General features: G+C 44.7%; 1 protein-coding gene across 1 annotated transcript in view; it reads left to right on the top strand.

Moving 5' to 3' along the window:
• Window positions 1-1,285: 1,285 nt before the first annotated feature.
• Window positions 1,286-18,250, top strand: part of MAP1B (microtubule associated protein 1B) — a 93,449-nt gene continuing 76,484 nt past the window's right edge. The window contains exons 1-2 of the mRNA XM_004270793.3: window positions 1,286-1,807; window positions 10,501-10,602. Coding sequence (XP_004270841.1) covers window positions 1,624-1,807; window positions 10,501-10,602 — 286 coding nt within the window. The 5' untranslated portion in view covers window positions 1,286-1,623. The remainder of the gene's footprint in view (window positions 1,808-10,500; window positions 10,603-18,250) is intronic.

Here is an 18,250-nt window from a genome sequence, read left to right as displayed (position 1 = left end):
TCTAACAGCAATTGAATGCCTTCTCTTGACCAAAATGTGATCTGTTACCATCTCACTTGGAAACTCTTTGTCACTGCTCACTGGTGAGGGCAGCTCACCAGTAAGATTGTCACAGACCCCAAGTGCTGTGGGCCAGATGGTATCTTTAGTCCCCATTGACCAGACTGGCATTTAGGATGGGGCTAGGACCATGTCAGGGTTTCAGGAAGGAGCTAAGAGCAAAGAGTACATTACCAATAAGTCAGGGTGGTTAACAGCTAAGACCATGGGCTATTTTGGAAGTCTTAGTATATCCAGGTGATTTTTTAAAATATGCATTCTAGTATTAAAACTATATTGACTACTCTAGTTTCCATCCATTCCTCTTTCCTAAGCCTCTTATCCCCCAGTCTTTTATGATAGTACTGTGTTTGCACGTTTTGTTCCTTCTTCACCACCACCACCCCCTTCCTGGGACAGAAGCTATATTCAGTGTTTGTGAGAAATGGTTGTAGATGGGCTGCCTTTAAACAACATTTTTATGAGTTATTCTAAACATAGACAAAGACAATAAAAATTCCCAATGCTACATGTATTTTAAAAGACATCATTGTCACATGAAATAATTTTTCTTGTGTGTTCCCCAAGGAACTGAAAAGTATATTATAGTCACTATAATCCTGCTGGGTAGAGACAGTATCTTCTCTTTATTCTTTGTTATGCCTGATATCTGTTCAGCATATTATTAAGAAAAATCTGTATCTGGAATAATGCATCTGCATTCTTTTCATTTCCCACGAGCACCACAAAGCCAGTACTTTTTCATCAGTGGCTCCTGCAGAGTAAGGTCCAAAGCCTGAACAATGGTAAGCTTAGATTTTGCATTTTTGATGTATTCTTTACAGTGAAGGTGGTGAATACTGGTAAATATGTCTTCCTGAATTCACATCAAAGAAGAGACAGGTTCCATCTTCCCGGGCGGGGTACCCTCAGCCCCAGGTCCGCTGTGCTAACACAGCTCCTGAGAACCTGGCTTCAACGCAGACAGGACACAAGGCAGAGACCTGACTTGCGCACCTCGGACAAGGTAAAATATCCCGACTCTGAAAACGGAAACACATCCCATTCTCCTGCACCAGCGGGGTGAGGGTTTGCAGCGGGCGGTGGGTGTGGTGTGGGGTGTAGGTTGGGAGTGTTTTCCCCCCTTAGAGTCCTCCTGCCACTTGACTCGCGGCCCTGCCCTGACCATTGTCCGCACATCTCGTCCCTCCAGCTTCCGGGCCGCGGGCGAGATGATTTGCTGCAGATGACATCAGCTCTGGGCCAACGGCTGGAAGAGCGGAGGCAGCCACCCCGTGAGGATGTGCCGGGTGGTCCTTGCCTCCTCCTCTTCCTCCTCCTCCCCGGTTCCCTGCCTAGTCTCCATATAAGAGGCGCCGCCTCCCCGCCCTCTCTCACTCCCCACTCCTCTCCGCCGCGCGCTCTAGGAGAGGGCGGAGGGGGAGGTGGCGCGCAGCGCCAGGAGGAGGGGAGACGCAGGGGGCGGAGCGGAGACTGCACCTTCGGAGATAATCCTTTCTCCTGCCGCAGAGGAGAGGAGCGGCCGGAGCGCGGCACTTCGCCGAGGCATAGCAAGCCGGCAGGATGGCGACCGTGGTGGTGGAAGCCACCGAGCCTGAGCCGTCCGGCAGCATCGTCAGCCCGGCGGCGACCACCTCGCCCAGCCTGTCGCATCGCTTCCTCGACAGCAAGTTCTACCTGCTGGTGGTCGTCGGCGAGATTGTGACCGAGGAGCACCTGCGACGCGCCATCGGCAACATCGAACTCGGTAAGAGGCCCTGCGCCCCGAGGGGACACGTTTGGGGAGACGCGCAAACGCGACCCCACCCAGGGCGCGACGGCCACCTTTCTCCTCCGGCACACCCCGCGCCCATGTCTTTCCCCGCTACTTCCCGCACTCGGTCCAGACTCTCTTTTTCTGGGCTCATTTCGGAGAATAATTCGAATTATCAGATTTGAGACGCAGTGGGAGAGCCTCTCCTAATCTTGACGGATCCGTTACCAGGCTGGGTCGGCAGATCCCAGCTGGCTACCGCCTCTCCCGCTAAATGAGATGCAGGTGTCAAAGGGGCAGAGGCCACAATAAAGCCGCAACCGCAGGAAACCAAAGGTGGGGGGGGGGGCGCTGATGCGGCCACTCCTTTCAGCCCCCCTCTCACCCCCGCAAAATGCTGGGATTGCCCCTCGCCGGCAGACCCCAGGCTGAAGTACCATGTGCCAGGGCTCTCGTGGGAATCATTCCCACCACAAACACCTCAGCCCCCGAGAAGTGCCTTTGCTGGCTTAAAACCTCCCCATCTTTTCTTTCCTTGGAATGACTAGGCTAGTCCTAGGGCCACGCCCGCTCCCCCCCACCCCCCGGGATGCGGAGATGGAGAACCGCCTGCGCCTCCTTCCCAGGAGGCGCCTGCCTCGCTACCGCCCCTGGGGCCTTGGTTGCAGCTTTTAGCAAGGACAATGGGACCCCCAAGTTGTGGGGTGGGGCTTCTTTTAAAAGTCTCGGCTTCGGGAGTGATGGCTTAGGGAGGGGGACGGCGGGAGGCCCGCGGGTAGGGCCTGCGCCTCGCCCGGTGCGCGCACTACTGGCGCGCCCTGCAGAGGCCGAATAGCGGTTTGCCTGGAACCCTGGGCGGGGCCGTGAGGGTCCGGCGGGCGCAGCCTCGGGCGAGCGGACCGACCCGCCCCGCAGCCCCACCCGGGCTGCCGCAGTGCCCCCGCCCGCCGCACCTGCCCCCCGCACTGCGGCGCCCCCAGTGGGCGCGGCTGGCCGGGAGTGCGCTCCGCCAGGGCTTGGGGGTGCTACCTGCCCCCACCTCTCCCCAGCCCGGCTTTGTTGCGCTCGAAGTCCCTGGGTAGGCAGTCTGTCCTCTGCCTTTCCCTTTACCCCCGGCGTCCCAGACCTCCCCTCGCCCTGACAGAGGTCGCTACTCCCTCCCCAGGCCCAGCCAGCGCTCTATTCTCTCGGGGTGGTGCTGAAGCGGTTCTGCCCGGAGACACCGGCTGGTGGGCGTGGTGCAGTCCGCACTGCGGTCTCTACGGCAGCCCGAGGCGGACAAAGGGCGTTCACGCAGCCCTCGTTCCCCGCGCCCGCCCCCACCCCATAAATTTAAGAAGAGAGAAAAACCTTGTTTTAGATGAAAAAAAAAAAAAACGCTAGTAGTCTGCCTCTGCATTTGGAAACGGTCGCCTGTCCCCAGAACAAAAGGCTGCAGGGTGGGGGCTGGAGTTGCAGACCTGGTTCTTTTGTTTAACTTTAAAAGCACTGATGTTCCCTTTCAGATTAAAAAAAAGAAAGAAAGAAAGAAAAAAGAAAAAGTGAGCAACAAGCAGTCTTGTTATTTTCTTCGGAAAACAATATTTAAGAATAGGATATGTCAATAGTGAAATGCCTCATTTGAGCATCTCAATAACGCTTCATTTTCAAACTACAGCCCTTTAATCTGATCTGTACTAATTTAGTTTATTTGCACATTTTCTCCTTGGAAGATTTCACACGTACTGATTTTGGGTGTGGCTACTGTATGAATCAATGACTTTGTATTTTTTAAAAAATATTATTTGTCAGCACCTTTGCTGGGAAGCAATAATACATCAGGAAGTGTTTTTCTATCTATAAAAGGTTCATAACCACCCGATGCAGTGCGAGGAGAGGGACCACCATCCCCATTTTGGAGATGGGGGGCCCAGAGAGGCAGGAAGGATAAAGGGACCAGCTCAAGGTGACACCACTCATAAGTGACAGAGGTGCCAGCACTGCAGCATCACTGGTTTTCTGGCCCTGTCATGATGTTAGTGCAGGACAAGCTAACATCAGGGAGATCAAACAGCAATTTTCAGAGCTTGCTTTTATACAAAGGCAATAGTCATCCACTTGTGGGCAGCGCCCCATGCAGGGAGGTGGTTCAGCAGTCACCTTCCATGTAATTATATTCCTGCTTTGTTACTCTGCTGATATCCTTTTAGTGCCCCGTTTCTCAGGGGGTTTATTCAAGCTGCTTCTCTTTGAGGATAAACTAGAGGCATTCAAGTATCGCTGTGAAGTGCTCTCTACTGTGTTTTACACTGCTAGCCCTTAGTGATAATATTCAGATTTGTCTTCCTGTCTTTTAAAAAAAAAATTTTTATTGATGTATTATATAGAGAGGAAAAGGCACAAATCATAAATGAGGAGCTTGGTGAATTTTCACAAAACGACATACCTGTATGATCCTGATCAAGAAGCAGACATTACTGGAATCCCAGAAGCCCCCTCAGGTTTCCTTTTCAGTCAGCATGCCTTCCTGATTTTTTTTTTTTTTTTCCTTTTTTGCGGTACACGGGCCTCTCACTGTTGTGGCCTCTCCCGTTGCGGAGCACAGGCTCCGGACGCGCAGGCTCAGCGGCCATGGCTCACAGGCCCAGCCGCTCCGCGGCATGTGGGATCTTCCCGGACCGGGGCACGAACCCGTGTCTCCTGCATCAGCAGGTGGACTCTCAACCACTGCGCCACCAGGGAAGCCCGTCTTCCTGATTTTGAATTCCCTGATTCAGTCAGGTTTTTGCAGGTACCTCTGAAATGGCAGTATTGATCCCATTAAGAATCAACCAAGTGAGTGAGCAGAGCCATTTCCTAACGCACAGTAACAGATGCTGCTTTTCCTCTGGAGATCACTCTCTTGGGTCCTGGGGTCTCGATGCAGATCAAGCTGCAGGGCCTTCCAGTGCTAAGTGAAAATACTGCTCCCGTAGCTTTTCCGACAGTCTAAGATGACTTAGCAACAGGGCAGGCTGGCTGTTTCCCTGTGCCGGATTCGCTGCCGCCTCAGCTTTCAGGTCCCAGCTGGACCTCCTCCAGAGGTCACTCTGATACCACGGCTGTAGTTGCTGGTGCCCATGGACCCCGTTGTGTGAAGCAAGATGGAGATGCTCCAGGGGGTTCGGCTCTGATTGTGTGCTGCAGGCTGGGAAAGCCGTTCATCATCTGTTCCTCTTGCTTCCCATTTCCCCTCTTGCCTTAACAAAGGCTCTGTGGGTTTGGAGACCCTGGTGACTTGGATTTTTGCCATTTGATGACTTAGGCCTCTTTGGGAAGTCCAGCAAATGGGTCTATAGGAAGATGGTGGTAATGCAGTAAATCAACAGGCCTGAAACACCCCAGCATGGATGCTTAGTAAATTCTTCATGAAACCAGGCATTACTGAACCAAACTCAGGTCTGCTCACCCTCGCACAGTAAAGCCAATCTACTGACACCAGGTTGTGGTGGAGGAAAGTGCAGCTTTATTGTAAGGTGCCAATACAAGGAGAATGGGTAGTTTGTGCTCAAAACCCTGAACTCCCCGAAGGGTTTCAGCGAAGCCTTTTTAAAGGCAAGGTGAGGGAGGGCATCCTGGGGTTTGTGATTAGCTCGTGCACGATTCTCTGGTTGACTGATGATGAGGTAACAAGGCGGTAATGGGCACTATGTGCTCATGGTCATCAAGTAGTTAATTCCTTCCATTTGGTGGTGGTTTTAGCATCTGAAAAACAAGTCAGGAAGTAATGCATCAGAAACTAATATCTAGGTACTTCAGAGAGGAGCTAAAGCAGAAGATATAGGGGAGGGGTCTGTCCCAGGAAGGCCTCATAGGGTCCTGCTTGGTTATACAAGGAAGAGAGACCATCATTCATTTCTTCAGCTGTATTCAAAATGCATAATGGAGGGTCTGGTCATTTCTTCTCAAATTTGAAACAATAGACTTTCCTCAGACTGGTCTAGCTTTAGTTAGTTAGTTATGCAGGACTCAATGCCAAACCATTGTTGCTCCACCAACTGCTCTTTGGCACCTCTGTTGCCCCCTTCCTAATTAGTCCCCAAGAAGGACTTAACAGTCAACCCTATTTTTAGCAGAGCCTCCACTCCTCCTGTTTATTTTAGGACATGGACTACATATATCCATGCCTTGCAAAACTAATTCTATAGCCTTGTGAAAAGTTTTCTTTGCTTTATTTTTTTAAAAGAAACTAAAACATATAAAGAATACTAAGTGTCCGTTTAATGTTTTCAATTACTGTTAAAGAGTTTAACTTTCCTCTAGTTAACATTGGGAATCAGCGGGATTTGTTCATAATAAGATAGATGTGTGTAACATCTAATGTCCTGGATTTTTAGATGTAAGTTTCGCTAACTACAGTGTTTCTGATGTCATTTATTGAATGTTTTTAGTCTAAGATGGTTAAGAGAATTAACCCAGGAAAGATTTGGGGTTTCATTTCCATTTTGTTTCAACAGGAAAACAACAACAACATGGTGGGAATTAAAAGAAATGTTGGGGACTGTTAAATTGATTATATTCATCTTCATACGTTTCAAAGTCAAAAGGCAGATGCCTTCTGCTTGCACTGCTTAATTGGTATTACCTACTAAGGGTTCTTTGATCCATGCTGAAATATAAGCCAGACGCTACACTAAGGTCATTAAATTGATGAGTCATTATTAACCTTCTCTAAAGGATTACTTTTTAAATAAGTTCTCACTTTTAGGCCAATAAATAAATTATTATAAATCACTTCTTTTGCTTGCTTCTAATGTGAAGTGCTAGCCAAGACCTAACTTATTTATCATCAATGCTTTGAAACGAAGAACTCTGTAAGATACTGTCTGCATTACACATAACATATAAATTATGAACGTCAAATTGTTGGCTTAAAACAAAAGGAAAAAAGCAAATTGAAGGTTAGGTCAAGGGAAAAAATAGGAAAATTTTCTCTAGGAAAGAAAACCTTATGGAATTTAGCATTTCCTTTGTTTTAATTGTTTCTTTATGATTCAAATCTGACTTCAGATCACGTTTTAGCATAGTTTTGAAAATAGAATCTTATGGTTATAGTTTAGTAATAATTTAGGAACTTGGGCAAAAAATATTCAAAGTCTGTTTCTGAGAGGGAGCAACTAAAGCTCATGGAAGAAAACCAACTTGCTCAAATAGCAGTCAGATAGAATCCGTGTACCATTTCAGCACACAATGCATGGTCATTTCTTTCTGCTTTCTTCAATCTATTGTTTATTTCAGGATATAGATTTTCGCCTTTAAATGAGAGGCGTTTTTAAAAAATTGTTGGTTTTATTAAATAATCCTGCAAAATGTTTGCATGATCAGTAAACCTGGCAAGATCTAACCTATGTAATATAAGGCGACCTGGTTCTTCCTTATTGTTCACCGTGACTTGTCCTGTGATACCCACCCCCCAACAATACACACACACACACACACACACACACACACACACACACACACACACACACACACACACACACACACACACACACACACACACCTTTTCTTTTCTCCTTTTTTCATCTGTCAACTTTATGTGCACTTTAGCCTCCCCTTCGTGCACTGCCACCCCTGGAATCAGAGAACCGAGATGGAAATCCATGATCCTCTGTTCCCGCCTGGTCATCAGGCTATACATAGACAGTGATGGTACTTGCTTTCAGGGCTGGAAGACAGTGCCAGGTTAGGTAGGGGTGTTCTCAGGATGCCTAGCCATAGGCTAGCTGCCCACGGGTGACAGATGTTCTCTGGGCCCAGTTTAAAAAGTGGAGGTTGATCTCCTCCAACTGGTGGGGTTGTTTTGTCCCCACCTGGGTAAGCCTGTAAGGGCACAGTCATGATAGAGTTTGCTGGAGAAGCAGAGGCCCAGGGAAGAGCTTGACCTGGCGTGGACTGGGGGATAGTCAGAAAAAGGGCCAGGAAATTCCATGGCTTTTCTACTGCCCACTGGAAACCAGGATGACCTGCTTCTGAAAGCCTCTTCAGACCTTCTTTACCCCACTATCCCCTCCAGCCATGAACTCAGGGAGGGGACTATGTGAGAAGAGCCAAAGAAGACATTTTTTGGTCCTGTGAGCTTTAGAGAGGCCACTGCTGGCTTCCTCTTAGGTACAAAGGAGCGATATATAAACTAAGTGCAATATGAATCTTCATTGAGAAGTAGTATTTCCCTTTACTAACATTATCCAGTAGAAGGTACAAGGTAATTACACAGTCTTTTCTTTCTAAAATTGGTATAGAAAGTGGCTTGGTTCCAAAATTTTCCTTTCCAACTAAAATTACTAGTAAATCCATTGTAACCTTTATTTTATAAGTGGTAGTAGTGATGATGCATCGTTAAGATGTAATTTGGCTGGAAATTGCTCCCTTGAAAAGAGAATCCTGAATTTTTAATTTCACTGGGAGTATAAGTTACATTATCAGCTGTTTGCTAATGTAACTTAAAAATTACTAAATGGTTTTTCTACTGTTTCATACTTTTTCCATTGCTGAATTACAAATCATACAACCAGGAGTTTATGAAATAAAAAGCAAATGTTTAACTGCATGTGTCATGACATTGAAGTTAATTGAAGCCAAGGGAAAAATGGCAAACAACAATCTAAGAACAAGTCTATGTATAACTCTAGATGAAGCCATTCAAATAATGTAGCAATTTAGACATTTCTTAGAACAAAGGCAGAAAAATTATGCAAATTTAATTTTAATACATGTGTTCATTATTAACTTTATTGACCCTACTTGACAAGCCTGAAGGCAAAGTGGAGCTCAGACCTGGAGCACAGATAATCCAGTCACCAATTTCCAATTAAGCAGCTCAGACAGGAGCTCGATGATTTTCCATGCTAGCCGAATACATAGTATATATACGTGGAAGTAAAATACTCTGATGAATTCAGGCCTCTCGACCTGTCACGCTTTCTGTGAAACAAACAAAAACCCATTTATCATTTCTGCACGGAAAAGATCTGCAAAATCACAACATGCCTTTCTTGTTAAAATTTAAATACTCCATTAGCACAAATGCAAACTGAGGCTGTTAATGTTTCCAGGGAGACCCATAAAATTCTCCCTTGTAATTTAGCCTCTCTTTAGGAATGTTAACTCTTGCACACCTGAATTCTTCCCAAAGATTGTATGAGAAATTTCTCCCTCTATGTAGTAGATGTACATCTATTTGAAAATATTTCTCATATTCGTAAAGATGTTTGGTGTGTCATCTGAAGATATTTTAGATGTGTAGTCAACTCAGTTTCCAGAATCTTTGTTGTGTGTGTGTGTGTGTGTGTGTGTATCTACCTTCATTCTTTGCAAGACAGGAAAACTGAACAAGATTTAAATGGGGGTAAATGCACGTATGCCTTAAGGATTTGAGAGGTGTGTTTAAATAACACACTGCCATTTATACTTGCAAGTCTGTATGCATGACTAATGACCAGCAAAAATGATTAAATGACCAAGTGTTTATTTAGAGATAGTTCACCTGTGTGGTACCCCTAGACGTTCAAGTCCCTGCCTTTAGTAGATAGGCAATAATGATAGTTGTTCCAGAGGTTTGTTTCTGGCAATGGAGGATGCTCCATGCAGGGGTACAATCTAGGATACTACCTACATAATGGCTCTACCATGAGCCGTCTATTTGGGAAGATATAAAAATACATGAAAAACAAACACACGCTCCCAGTTCTGTGGTTCCCCAATTTTGCCTGGCCTGCTTCCCAGGACTCCCACCTCTGCTGTACCCTTTAGCCATCTCTCTTGGAAGGTCAGGAGAGAGGAAGGAGGAAGAGATGAGGGAGGTAGGGTGTCAGCACTCCTTACCCTTGTATTCCCCTCACCCCAGCTTCCAGTCTTGTGAACAGAAGCCTGAACTTTTGTGGGAATAGACAGTTCATGGCCCTCAACTCTGTAGAAGTTTTATACAGTATAAAAAGTTGCCACATTTCTTTGCCTCTGGATAAGAAAATTCAGGACAACTAACAATTGTGAATGAAAGAGCTGTCTGCCAAGCCAGTCAGGTAAATGCCTGGGAGGACAGAGAGGCCACGTCTTTTAAGATTGAGATCCAGCTTTCTTAGCAAAGATCACACAAATTTTGATTGATATCTAGGGGTTGAGAAATCAAGGTCAAAAATGGGAGGGGTAAAGAAAAGTTACCAGATACACAAAATGCATATGCACACTGCAAAAACCTTTAAAAACAGAGCCCTGGACTTGAATGCCAGCCTCCATATCTCTGCTTCCCCACCCTCATTCTACATTTTCTAGCCACGTACAAGCGGACCATGGGAAAGCTAGCAATTGTCTGGTAGCCCCCTAACTGCTACAGGCTCACCATCTTCCTGTCCTTTCTACTCCCACCCTGGAGTAAAGCCTGTCATTTTCCTAATAACTGTTTTCCTTTACTCTTCCAGAAGAGCTGCATTTACATTTTATGAGGGGCAGGAGTTCAGTCCACACTGCTAGTTATCCTTCCCCTGTGGCCTGGTGGAGAGACTTCCCCGGCCCTCCCGTTTTGTGGGCATCCACTGCTGGTCACCACGCTCTTCAGGAAAGGAGTTTCCACATCCTTCCTTAAAGCTTGAGAAATGCTACCGTGATGTTTTCCAAACCACTTCGAAATGAGTAACTAGAGATCTGTCATCTGTCTTCCTTTCCTTCCTTAGGAATCCGATCATGGGACACAAACCTGATCGAATGCAACCTGGATCAAGAACTGAAACTTTTTGTATCCCGACACTCTGCAAGATTCTCTCCTGAAGTTCCAGGTGAGGCTTAGTTAAGTATTAGTCAAGGTAGAATTTGAAAGGACGAGAAACAGGCCATTGGCTGGAAAGCTTTGCCTGGGGCATGGAAAAGATTTCCTCTTATTGCTAAAGGATTCTTTGTGTTTGTTATTATCAACTAGGTTAGCAAGAAGCCATATTTTAGGAAGGTCAGCTAACTCTTAAGTTGTCACTGTGTGGGTTTCCATTTTGTGGAGTCTTAAAAGTTTTTAAGTTCTAGGGTAAATTTAAAAAATTTTTTTCGTATTTATCTCACTGTACTCTGAGCTTAAGGGTTTGTAAACTATTTAAATGTTAATTTTACTCACATGAAGTTATGAATACAAATTGGATGCTCCCAGAATTTCATAACTGCCCTTCCCTCTCAAGAAAATGAAATATTTGCTTTACTGCATTTTCTATCTGAATGAAATACACATTATCATTTTCGTCATTGCATTATCACCTACTTTTCTTAGTGTGGGTAAAAGAGTCTGAAATTCCAAACTACTGTTAAAATAGCCTTTCTTTCAGAGATGAAAAGAATACTACAGAATAATTAAAGGTAAGGACACAAACATTTGTCATTTATGAAGATGCTGCCGCTAACTAGCCGCTTCACTGGGGATGTAGTCTACCTGTGCCTCTAGGCCTGGGGATGTAGGCAGACTCACCCACCTTGTCTTCCTCATGTGAGCTGTGACCCATACTTCTCCCACTTAGTCACATTTGAGGATTATGAACAGAGTTACTTGCCCATAAAGACTCTAAACCTGGGGTGTGTTTTTCAATAGCTCTGCCATTGATCTATCACATACTGTTTTGCATTTTATTTCTTAAATACCACCTAAATTTTATGTAAAAGAGAGAACACCCTTTTCTGTTTACATGATTTTGTTGTATGATTGCAAATTTTGTTGGCGTTGATAAAAAACCAGCAAGGAGGTTCAGCCTTTTTTTTTTTAATATATATATATATATATATATTTTTTTTTTTTGCGGTATGCGGGCCTCTCACTGTTGTGGCCTCTCTCGTTGCGGAGCACAGGCTCCGGACGTGCAGGCTCAGCGGCCATGGCTCACAGGCCCAGCCGCTCCGCGGCCTGTGGGATCTTCCCGGACCGGGGCACGAACCCGTGTCCCCTACATCGCAGGCGGACTCTCAACCACTGTGCCACCAGGGAAGCCCGGTTCAGCCTTTTTGACTGATTACATCATTGTACATACTTGTACATAGCCTTGTACATACTGAGATTGGAAATCACTTACAGACTGTCAGTGCCTTCATGCATCACACTCAGCAGTATGCCCATGAGACTGGGATAGTTCTTCTCTTTGAGTTTGCTATTAGAATAAAATCCCTTACTTTTCAGTTATCAAATGAATTGTAGCTTTCAAGCATGGAGTTGAGTAAATGTGTTCAGAAAAACTTAGCAAGAACTGGTTCATTAAAAGTTAAACTTGCTGTAAAGCCATGTGAAAATCAGCTCTGTAACTTTGCGTCGAGCAAAAAGAATGATCCAGAGACTATCAGACAGCGCATGATTTGCTGAAGTAAAGGTACAGTATATGGTTGTTTCTCTCGTTGTTATGTTGCATTTTTATGTCTTGCACATTTCTGTGACTTTTGAATTCATCTCACGAAAAGAAAAATAAGGGAAGTACCCTTTTCGAACAAGTATGTTTCAAAATGTAAAATTCAAGCTTTTATCCTTTCTCTGTAGGTTGTTCTGGCTTTCTTGCTATGACTTTTTTTTTTTTTTTTTTTTGGTAAATGAATCCTGTGATTTGCATTGTGTTCCTTCATCCTTGTATTTGACTTTATAGAATGACAGTATATTGTGAAATGAAAGGCTGCAAGAATTGCTAAAGAATTAACCATTTTTGAACCAGGGACCTAGTATGACTCTTGTGGACTAAGGAAGGTCAGGTCCCCCCACAAACCACTACCATGGGCTCATGTAGCCCATTCTCCCTTCTTTTCCTGCTGTCACCCACAGTAAAGGTTGGTTACCGACCTAGCTGTAGCAGTGCTGTGCTAGGCTCTGTGTCTAGAGATTGGCGCCTGGACACACAGCACCCTCCCATTCTTGCCAGGTCCAGGAAGAGGTTATGAGCTTCCTTCCCCAGCCTAAGAGTGCAGCTGTGCAGTGCTGGGCCTGCGCTCTGAGAACCGAGCAACCAGAATGCAGGCATGGGGGTGAGGCCCTGTGTGGGAAGCATTCAGAGCGGGGTGAAGGTTTCTAACCAAGACTACAGCAGAGGTTAAAAGCACACGTCAGATTCAGTTCAGGTAAGTAAGGGTGTTTTAGAGAGAAGAGATGTTACGTTAGAGGATGAGGATGCCAGATTGGGGTAAGCGGAGATCGTAGGGTGATCGCTGGATTGGACCCAAAGAAGTCTTTAGCTTTTCCTGGACGAACTGAAGGGTTTTATGGGAAAATTTGAGATCTGTTTTTTAAGTGGCTCCAAATCTAGGGTGTCTTCCCCACTCCCTGATAGTCTGTAGAAGCGAATGCCTGTACCTCAGGCCCCTAAAATGGAGTCAGCTGAACCTCTGCATTTAGAGTTTCAAGAGTCTGAGTTAACTTAGAGGCAAGGAACGAGATGAAGGTTGAATCCGCTAAAAAAATAAAGCTGTCCCTTCAGCCAATTAAAAAATACCTAAATAGCCCCTACAGTGTGCCAGGCCGTGTGGGGTGGGGAAGGTGAACACAGTGATGAACAAAAAAACCACAGTCACTGCTTTGCTTACTCTTGTCTTCTTGTGAGAAGAGTAGGCGTTTAACAGTCATATACAGACTAGCATCAACTCTAGCACCCTGCATCAAATCCAGACAGTTTTTTTGTTTTGCTTAGGCTGGCAGAGTTTTAATAAAATATTCATTGCCCTCCCTGATGACACAAGTATAGGGGCACTCAGAATCTGTAGGGATTTGGTCCAGGACTCCTGTGGGTACCAAATCCGATGAATTCTCAAGTCCCTTATATGAAATGGCATGATGTTTACGTATAACCTACGCACATCCTCTCATATACTTTAAATCATCTCTAGATTACTTATAATACAATGTACAATACCTAAAAGCCATGTAGATAGTTGCCAGCCTGTGGCAAATTCAAGTTTTACTTCTTGGAACTTTCTGGAATTAAAAGTATTTTCAACCCTTGGTTGGTTGAACCTGCAGATGTGGGACCCGCAGCTATGGAGGGCCAACTGTAGGTGAGGAGCTAGGGTTGCCCATATATCTGTTTTGCATTCATGCCACTATACCCCTGTTGCTATTTTTAAGAATTGGAGAGTCCTTATAAAAGACTGGTGATAGCCTCAAACGCAGCTAATAGCTCATGCGAACAGCACAACCAGATTTGTCAGATTAGTTCCCTTGTACTAGTTTACGTCTTGTACTAGCTTTTAAACATGGTTTTGAGATTGAGTTGGCCTATTTCTTCAGGATTGCAGGTCTGATTGAATGGCTTAGTCATCTTGAACAAATATCCTTTGAGCAGGAAGCTGGAATATGTTGCTTTCTCTGCAGAGGTGGAGGTCATCTACTATGAATAATGAGGTGATGGGTCCCCCAGTTCCCCAGAATGTGAGCTCTGGGATCACCAAGTGCCGTCCAAGTCTGGCATGCTCGAATTCTTGGAATAGTCAGTCATCTAGGGTCATCTTACTCACTCAAACCTGTTGCAGCATTGACTTCCTCAGTATCCTTCAGCAGATGTCTCTGTTCCCAGGGCAGGTCTCTGCTGATTAGTCCTGGTGTAACACCACTCCTGGCCACATCTAAGCAGGGTTCAAGTGAGACCAGTTATCTTGAGAGAAAAGGTTATGTATTCTTTCATGAACACCCCCCAGTCTTTTCACTCAAGTCAAAGTTCAACAGTTGAGTCTTTTCAAAATAGAGGAATAGTCATATATTTCCTTATATGTACAAATTCAAATACTATTGTAAATTTTTGTTTATATATTACAGTATGTTTTTTGTACCTTAATTGTGTTGGATGAGAATCATTTTGATAAATCTTACCATGAGAGTAGAGCTAGGTTTACCATGCTGAATGGAATTTATTTCACTCTCCATTCCTGTTTGCTTCTTTCCCTAACTTAACTTTAGATCTGTCTGCCCCTAACAATAGAGAGGACTATATCCTAGGGTTCTAGAAAGTGTCCCATGATTGCCTGTGTTAGACAAACATCATTTCAAAACAACAAACAAATACAGAGCATTCCTAGGACAAGGGACACCAGAATGAAAATTAATTTCAGTCCTTTTTCCATCATTTTGCTACTTCTGCCTAGAAAAATAATTCAACATTTTTGTTAACCCAAATCCTCACCAGCAACAGAGCATGATGCAGATCCTGGATCCTAGCTCTAAAAGTTATTTGCTGTGGGATCTCTTGACAGGTTACCTAAGCATTCTAAGCCTCAGTTTTGTTGTTTGTAAAACAGAGATGATCACTTCTACCTCGTAGAGTTTTCATGAGGATCAAGTGAATTAATTTGTATAAAGATCTTGAAACAGTGCTCATCACATGGGAAAACAGTAAACATCAGCTAGTATTAAAATTGTGGCCCTTGTTGAAAATCTATCAGATTTGTATATTTGGTGATTATTATTATCTAGGGGAAAGAGTGGCTTTAGATATTGGCTGGCTTCCTTTTTGTCATTAAAAAATTTGTATGAAAGGTGTTTCTCGGAGGAGCAGTTGCCATCGACATTATCAGAAGGCACATAGTTGCTGGGTATGTGCAGGAGACAGCAACATGCTTTAGCTGAGTTTAGGAAGGTCCTTTGGGTGTGAGAGCGAAATGGAGGTGATGCATTAAGGTGCTGCCACAGCAGGACCGTAGGGCAGGGTTGAAGACCATGTGCAAAAGTGGTCCTGTTGCTGCCCCTCTGAGGATGCTGAGGTGGGTGAGATTGCTAGCCTGCTCTCTCGCTGTGATGATCTGTCCATGGGCGACGTCTTCTGATCCCTCCTACCCCTCGGTTCTCTCTTCTTTTCTCTCCAACCAACAAGTGACTATAGACTTTTCCAGTTTTAAGAAACTGAGATTTCTTATGGCTTATTTTCTTAGTCAACTGAATAAATAGTAGTAAGACTTTGGTACATTCACATTCCGTCACTCGTTTTATAACTCCTAGATCGCATTCACAAAAAACCTTCATGTGGTGTGATTGACTTTGTAATGTGTATATGGGTACTTCCGTTTTAGAATCCATGCCTTTTCTCTGGAAGGTAAATAAACCACAGATTTGTGCTGAGTGACTGCTCAAAATATCTTGCCTCAAGATTGGTTTTTGACGGAGAATTAAAATCAAGCCCTTTGAATTTAAGTCATGAGAATCCCTTTCACGTTGAAGCGTCAAGGATTTACAACATTTGCTGGTAGAATGATAGGAAAATACTAAAATGCTCTTAGAAAAGGTCTAAGAATGTTGGTACTCATCTTCTTTCTCTGTCTAGACTTGTATGTTTAGTCTGTCGTTGCACAGAATTAGAGCCTAATTGTATGTGCCTAGAATACATCAACCCCTCTATAACAGCCAGTAATGAATGTGTTTTCAGCCCTGCTCCCAACCTTTAAAAGATAAAGCACACAAATACACGTTCACTTGCATTCGAGAGGCTGACTCGACCCTCAGGGATCCTGTGATTTCCGAGGGAAAGCAGATGCATTATCCCCTGTTCTCTCTCTCACGTGCACACGCACAGGTACAGGCACTTGCTCACATGCCCAGCGGGCTCATCTTTTGTCACTGCATCATCATATGAGGTTATGGCAGGAATCCTGGTCTTAGAAGAAAATGGCAAAGAGCCTTAGTTTTGTTGAAGTAACCAGACCTCTGCTTAACATCCATTGAGGTCAATGCCGCCCGCCTGGGAAGGGGACTCGCATTTTAATGCAAATCACTCGCCTTTCTCCACTCGCCCCCTGCCCTCAGCCTTCCCGGCCCCTCCAGCTTCATGCTCCACCCAAGTGCTCCCATTCACACGCTGCCCCAAACTGCCTGCTTGCCCCTCGACCCCCCACCCCGTCCGCATTCCTTTGAAACAGTGAGAGGGCCAGACTTTCCAAGGAGAAGATCCAGAATTTGGTAGTGTACGCAATACAGGCGTTAATTCCTGTGAGGTTTGCAGTTTGTTCAGCTTTGAAATTTGGCGATCCTTTATATCCATAGATCCTTACAGCGCACGTGATTTTTTTTTTTCTTTTTCTGGTGCAAGTGTGGCCAGAGGAATAAAACGGTGTTTCATTGCCCTGTGCAGACGCCTTCATTCCCCAGGGTTGTTAATGATGGCTCATTCGGACCACCCTAGAAATACCTATTCATCTCACTTTTTTTTCAGAGTCGGAAGGATGCTTTACTCTGCCGGCTGTAATGGCTCTCAAGCAGTTCCTAATGGGCACTGCGGGACCACTCAACATGGGCAAGCATAGGCAAGAAGGTAGCAGAAAATTGGCTGCCTGGGCCCAGTAGCCATTTTGGGGACTGTCAGTAACCCCGCCATTAAATCTCACTCGGTGCATCCCAGAACAGCTGCTACCGTCGCCCACCAAGGACGGCATCTTACGCTGAATGTCAGTGCTTTTGTCTTCATTTCCAGAGACCAAAGAGAGCCCATGGTTTTTGCTAGATTTGTTGCTGGGGTGGGTGTGTATTTGTTTGTTTTTAAAGCACACCGCACAGCAACCAGCAAGTACAGTCCCTTTACTTTTTACTGCCTGCTTTTTTTTTTTTTTTGTAGGATGTTTTGTTCAGCATCTATGAAAACATGCTGGAAATGATGGTGGAAGATGAGGAATAAAGCATAAGCTAGTAGATTTCTTTTAAAAAAAGTCAAGTAATATTTCTGAGTGTTTAGGAATAAGGAAGGAATTTGTAAAGGGATCTATGGAAGAATTAGGTATCCCCACTGCTTATAAGTTAGTTGGGAAAACATGTCATTCACAGCTTTAAAAGACACTAACAAAGAGTGTTTCCTTAATTTAAAAACCATGTGTGTGAGAGAGACAGACACACGAGGAGGGGTGTGGGGGTGGATTTAGTCAAATTCCTAAAGAAGACAAGGGGTGAGAAATGGACATCATAACAAGCATTGCATTTTGATTGTTCAACCACAGATTGAGTCACAGTGACAGAGGTTACCCAGGTACCAGCACCCCACCCCAGCTGCAACCCAAGCCTAATTAAACGCTACCCAGGCAACCATCAAGTATCTGCAAACATCATACTCCAGGGCTTACGCCTTTTGTTTTCTCCGCCACGGTCTAAGGGTAATTTCTATTGCATGTGAAGTCAGATTTCTTTGGTCCTAGAGAAATGTGAGAAAGTAAGAAGTGCCCCTGGGGACGTGCACTTAAAATTGGGCCACAGGGACTGGAGAAATTAACATAAACACAAGACGAAAATAATGTTGTTTTAATAAACTTTTCTAACCCATGTCGAAGACTTGCCTACAGTCAGGACTAGAGAGGTGACTGCTTGCAGAAAATGCAATATGAGAGTCTACATATGATTTAAAAATAAAATCATCTGATTAAAAATGAGCATTAAAAGCCTGGGGAAGGTGGCGTTCTATGAGATGTGGCTCCTTTCCGCAGTTACAGCATCGCTCATTTTAAAGACGCAAACTG

The sequence above is a fragment of the Orcinus orca genome, chromosome 3, assembly GCF_937001465.1.
Source record: "Orcinus orca chromosome 3, mOrcOrc1.1, whole genome shotgun sequence".
In the NCBI taxonomy this organism is placed as follows: Eukaryota; Metazoa; Chordata; class Mammalia; order Artiodactyla; family Delphinidae; genus Orcinus; species Orcinus orca.
The sequence above is the reverse complement of the archived record's forward strand: the minus strand, read 5'-3'. Positions and strand labels throughout refer to the sequence as shown.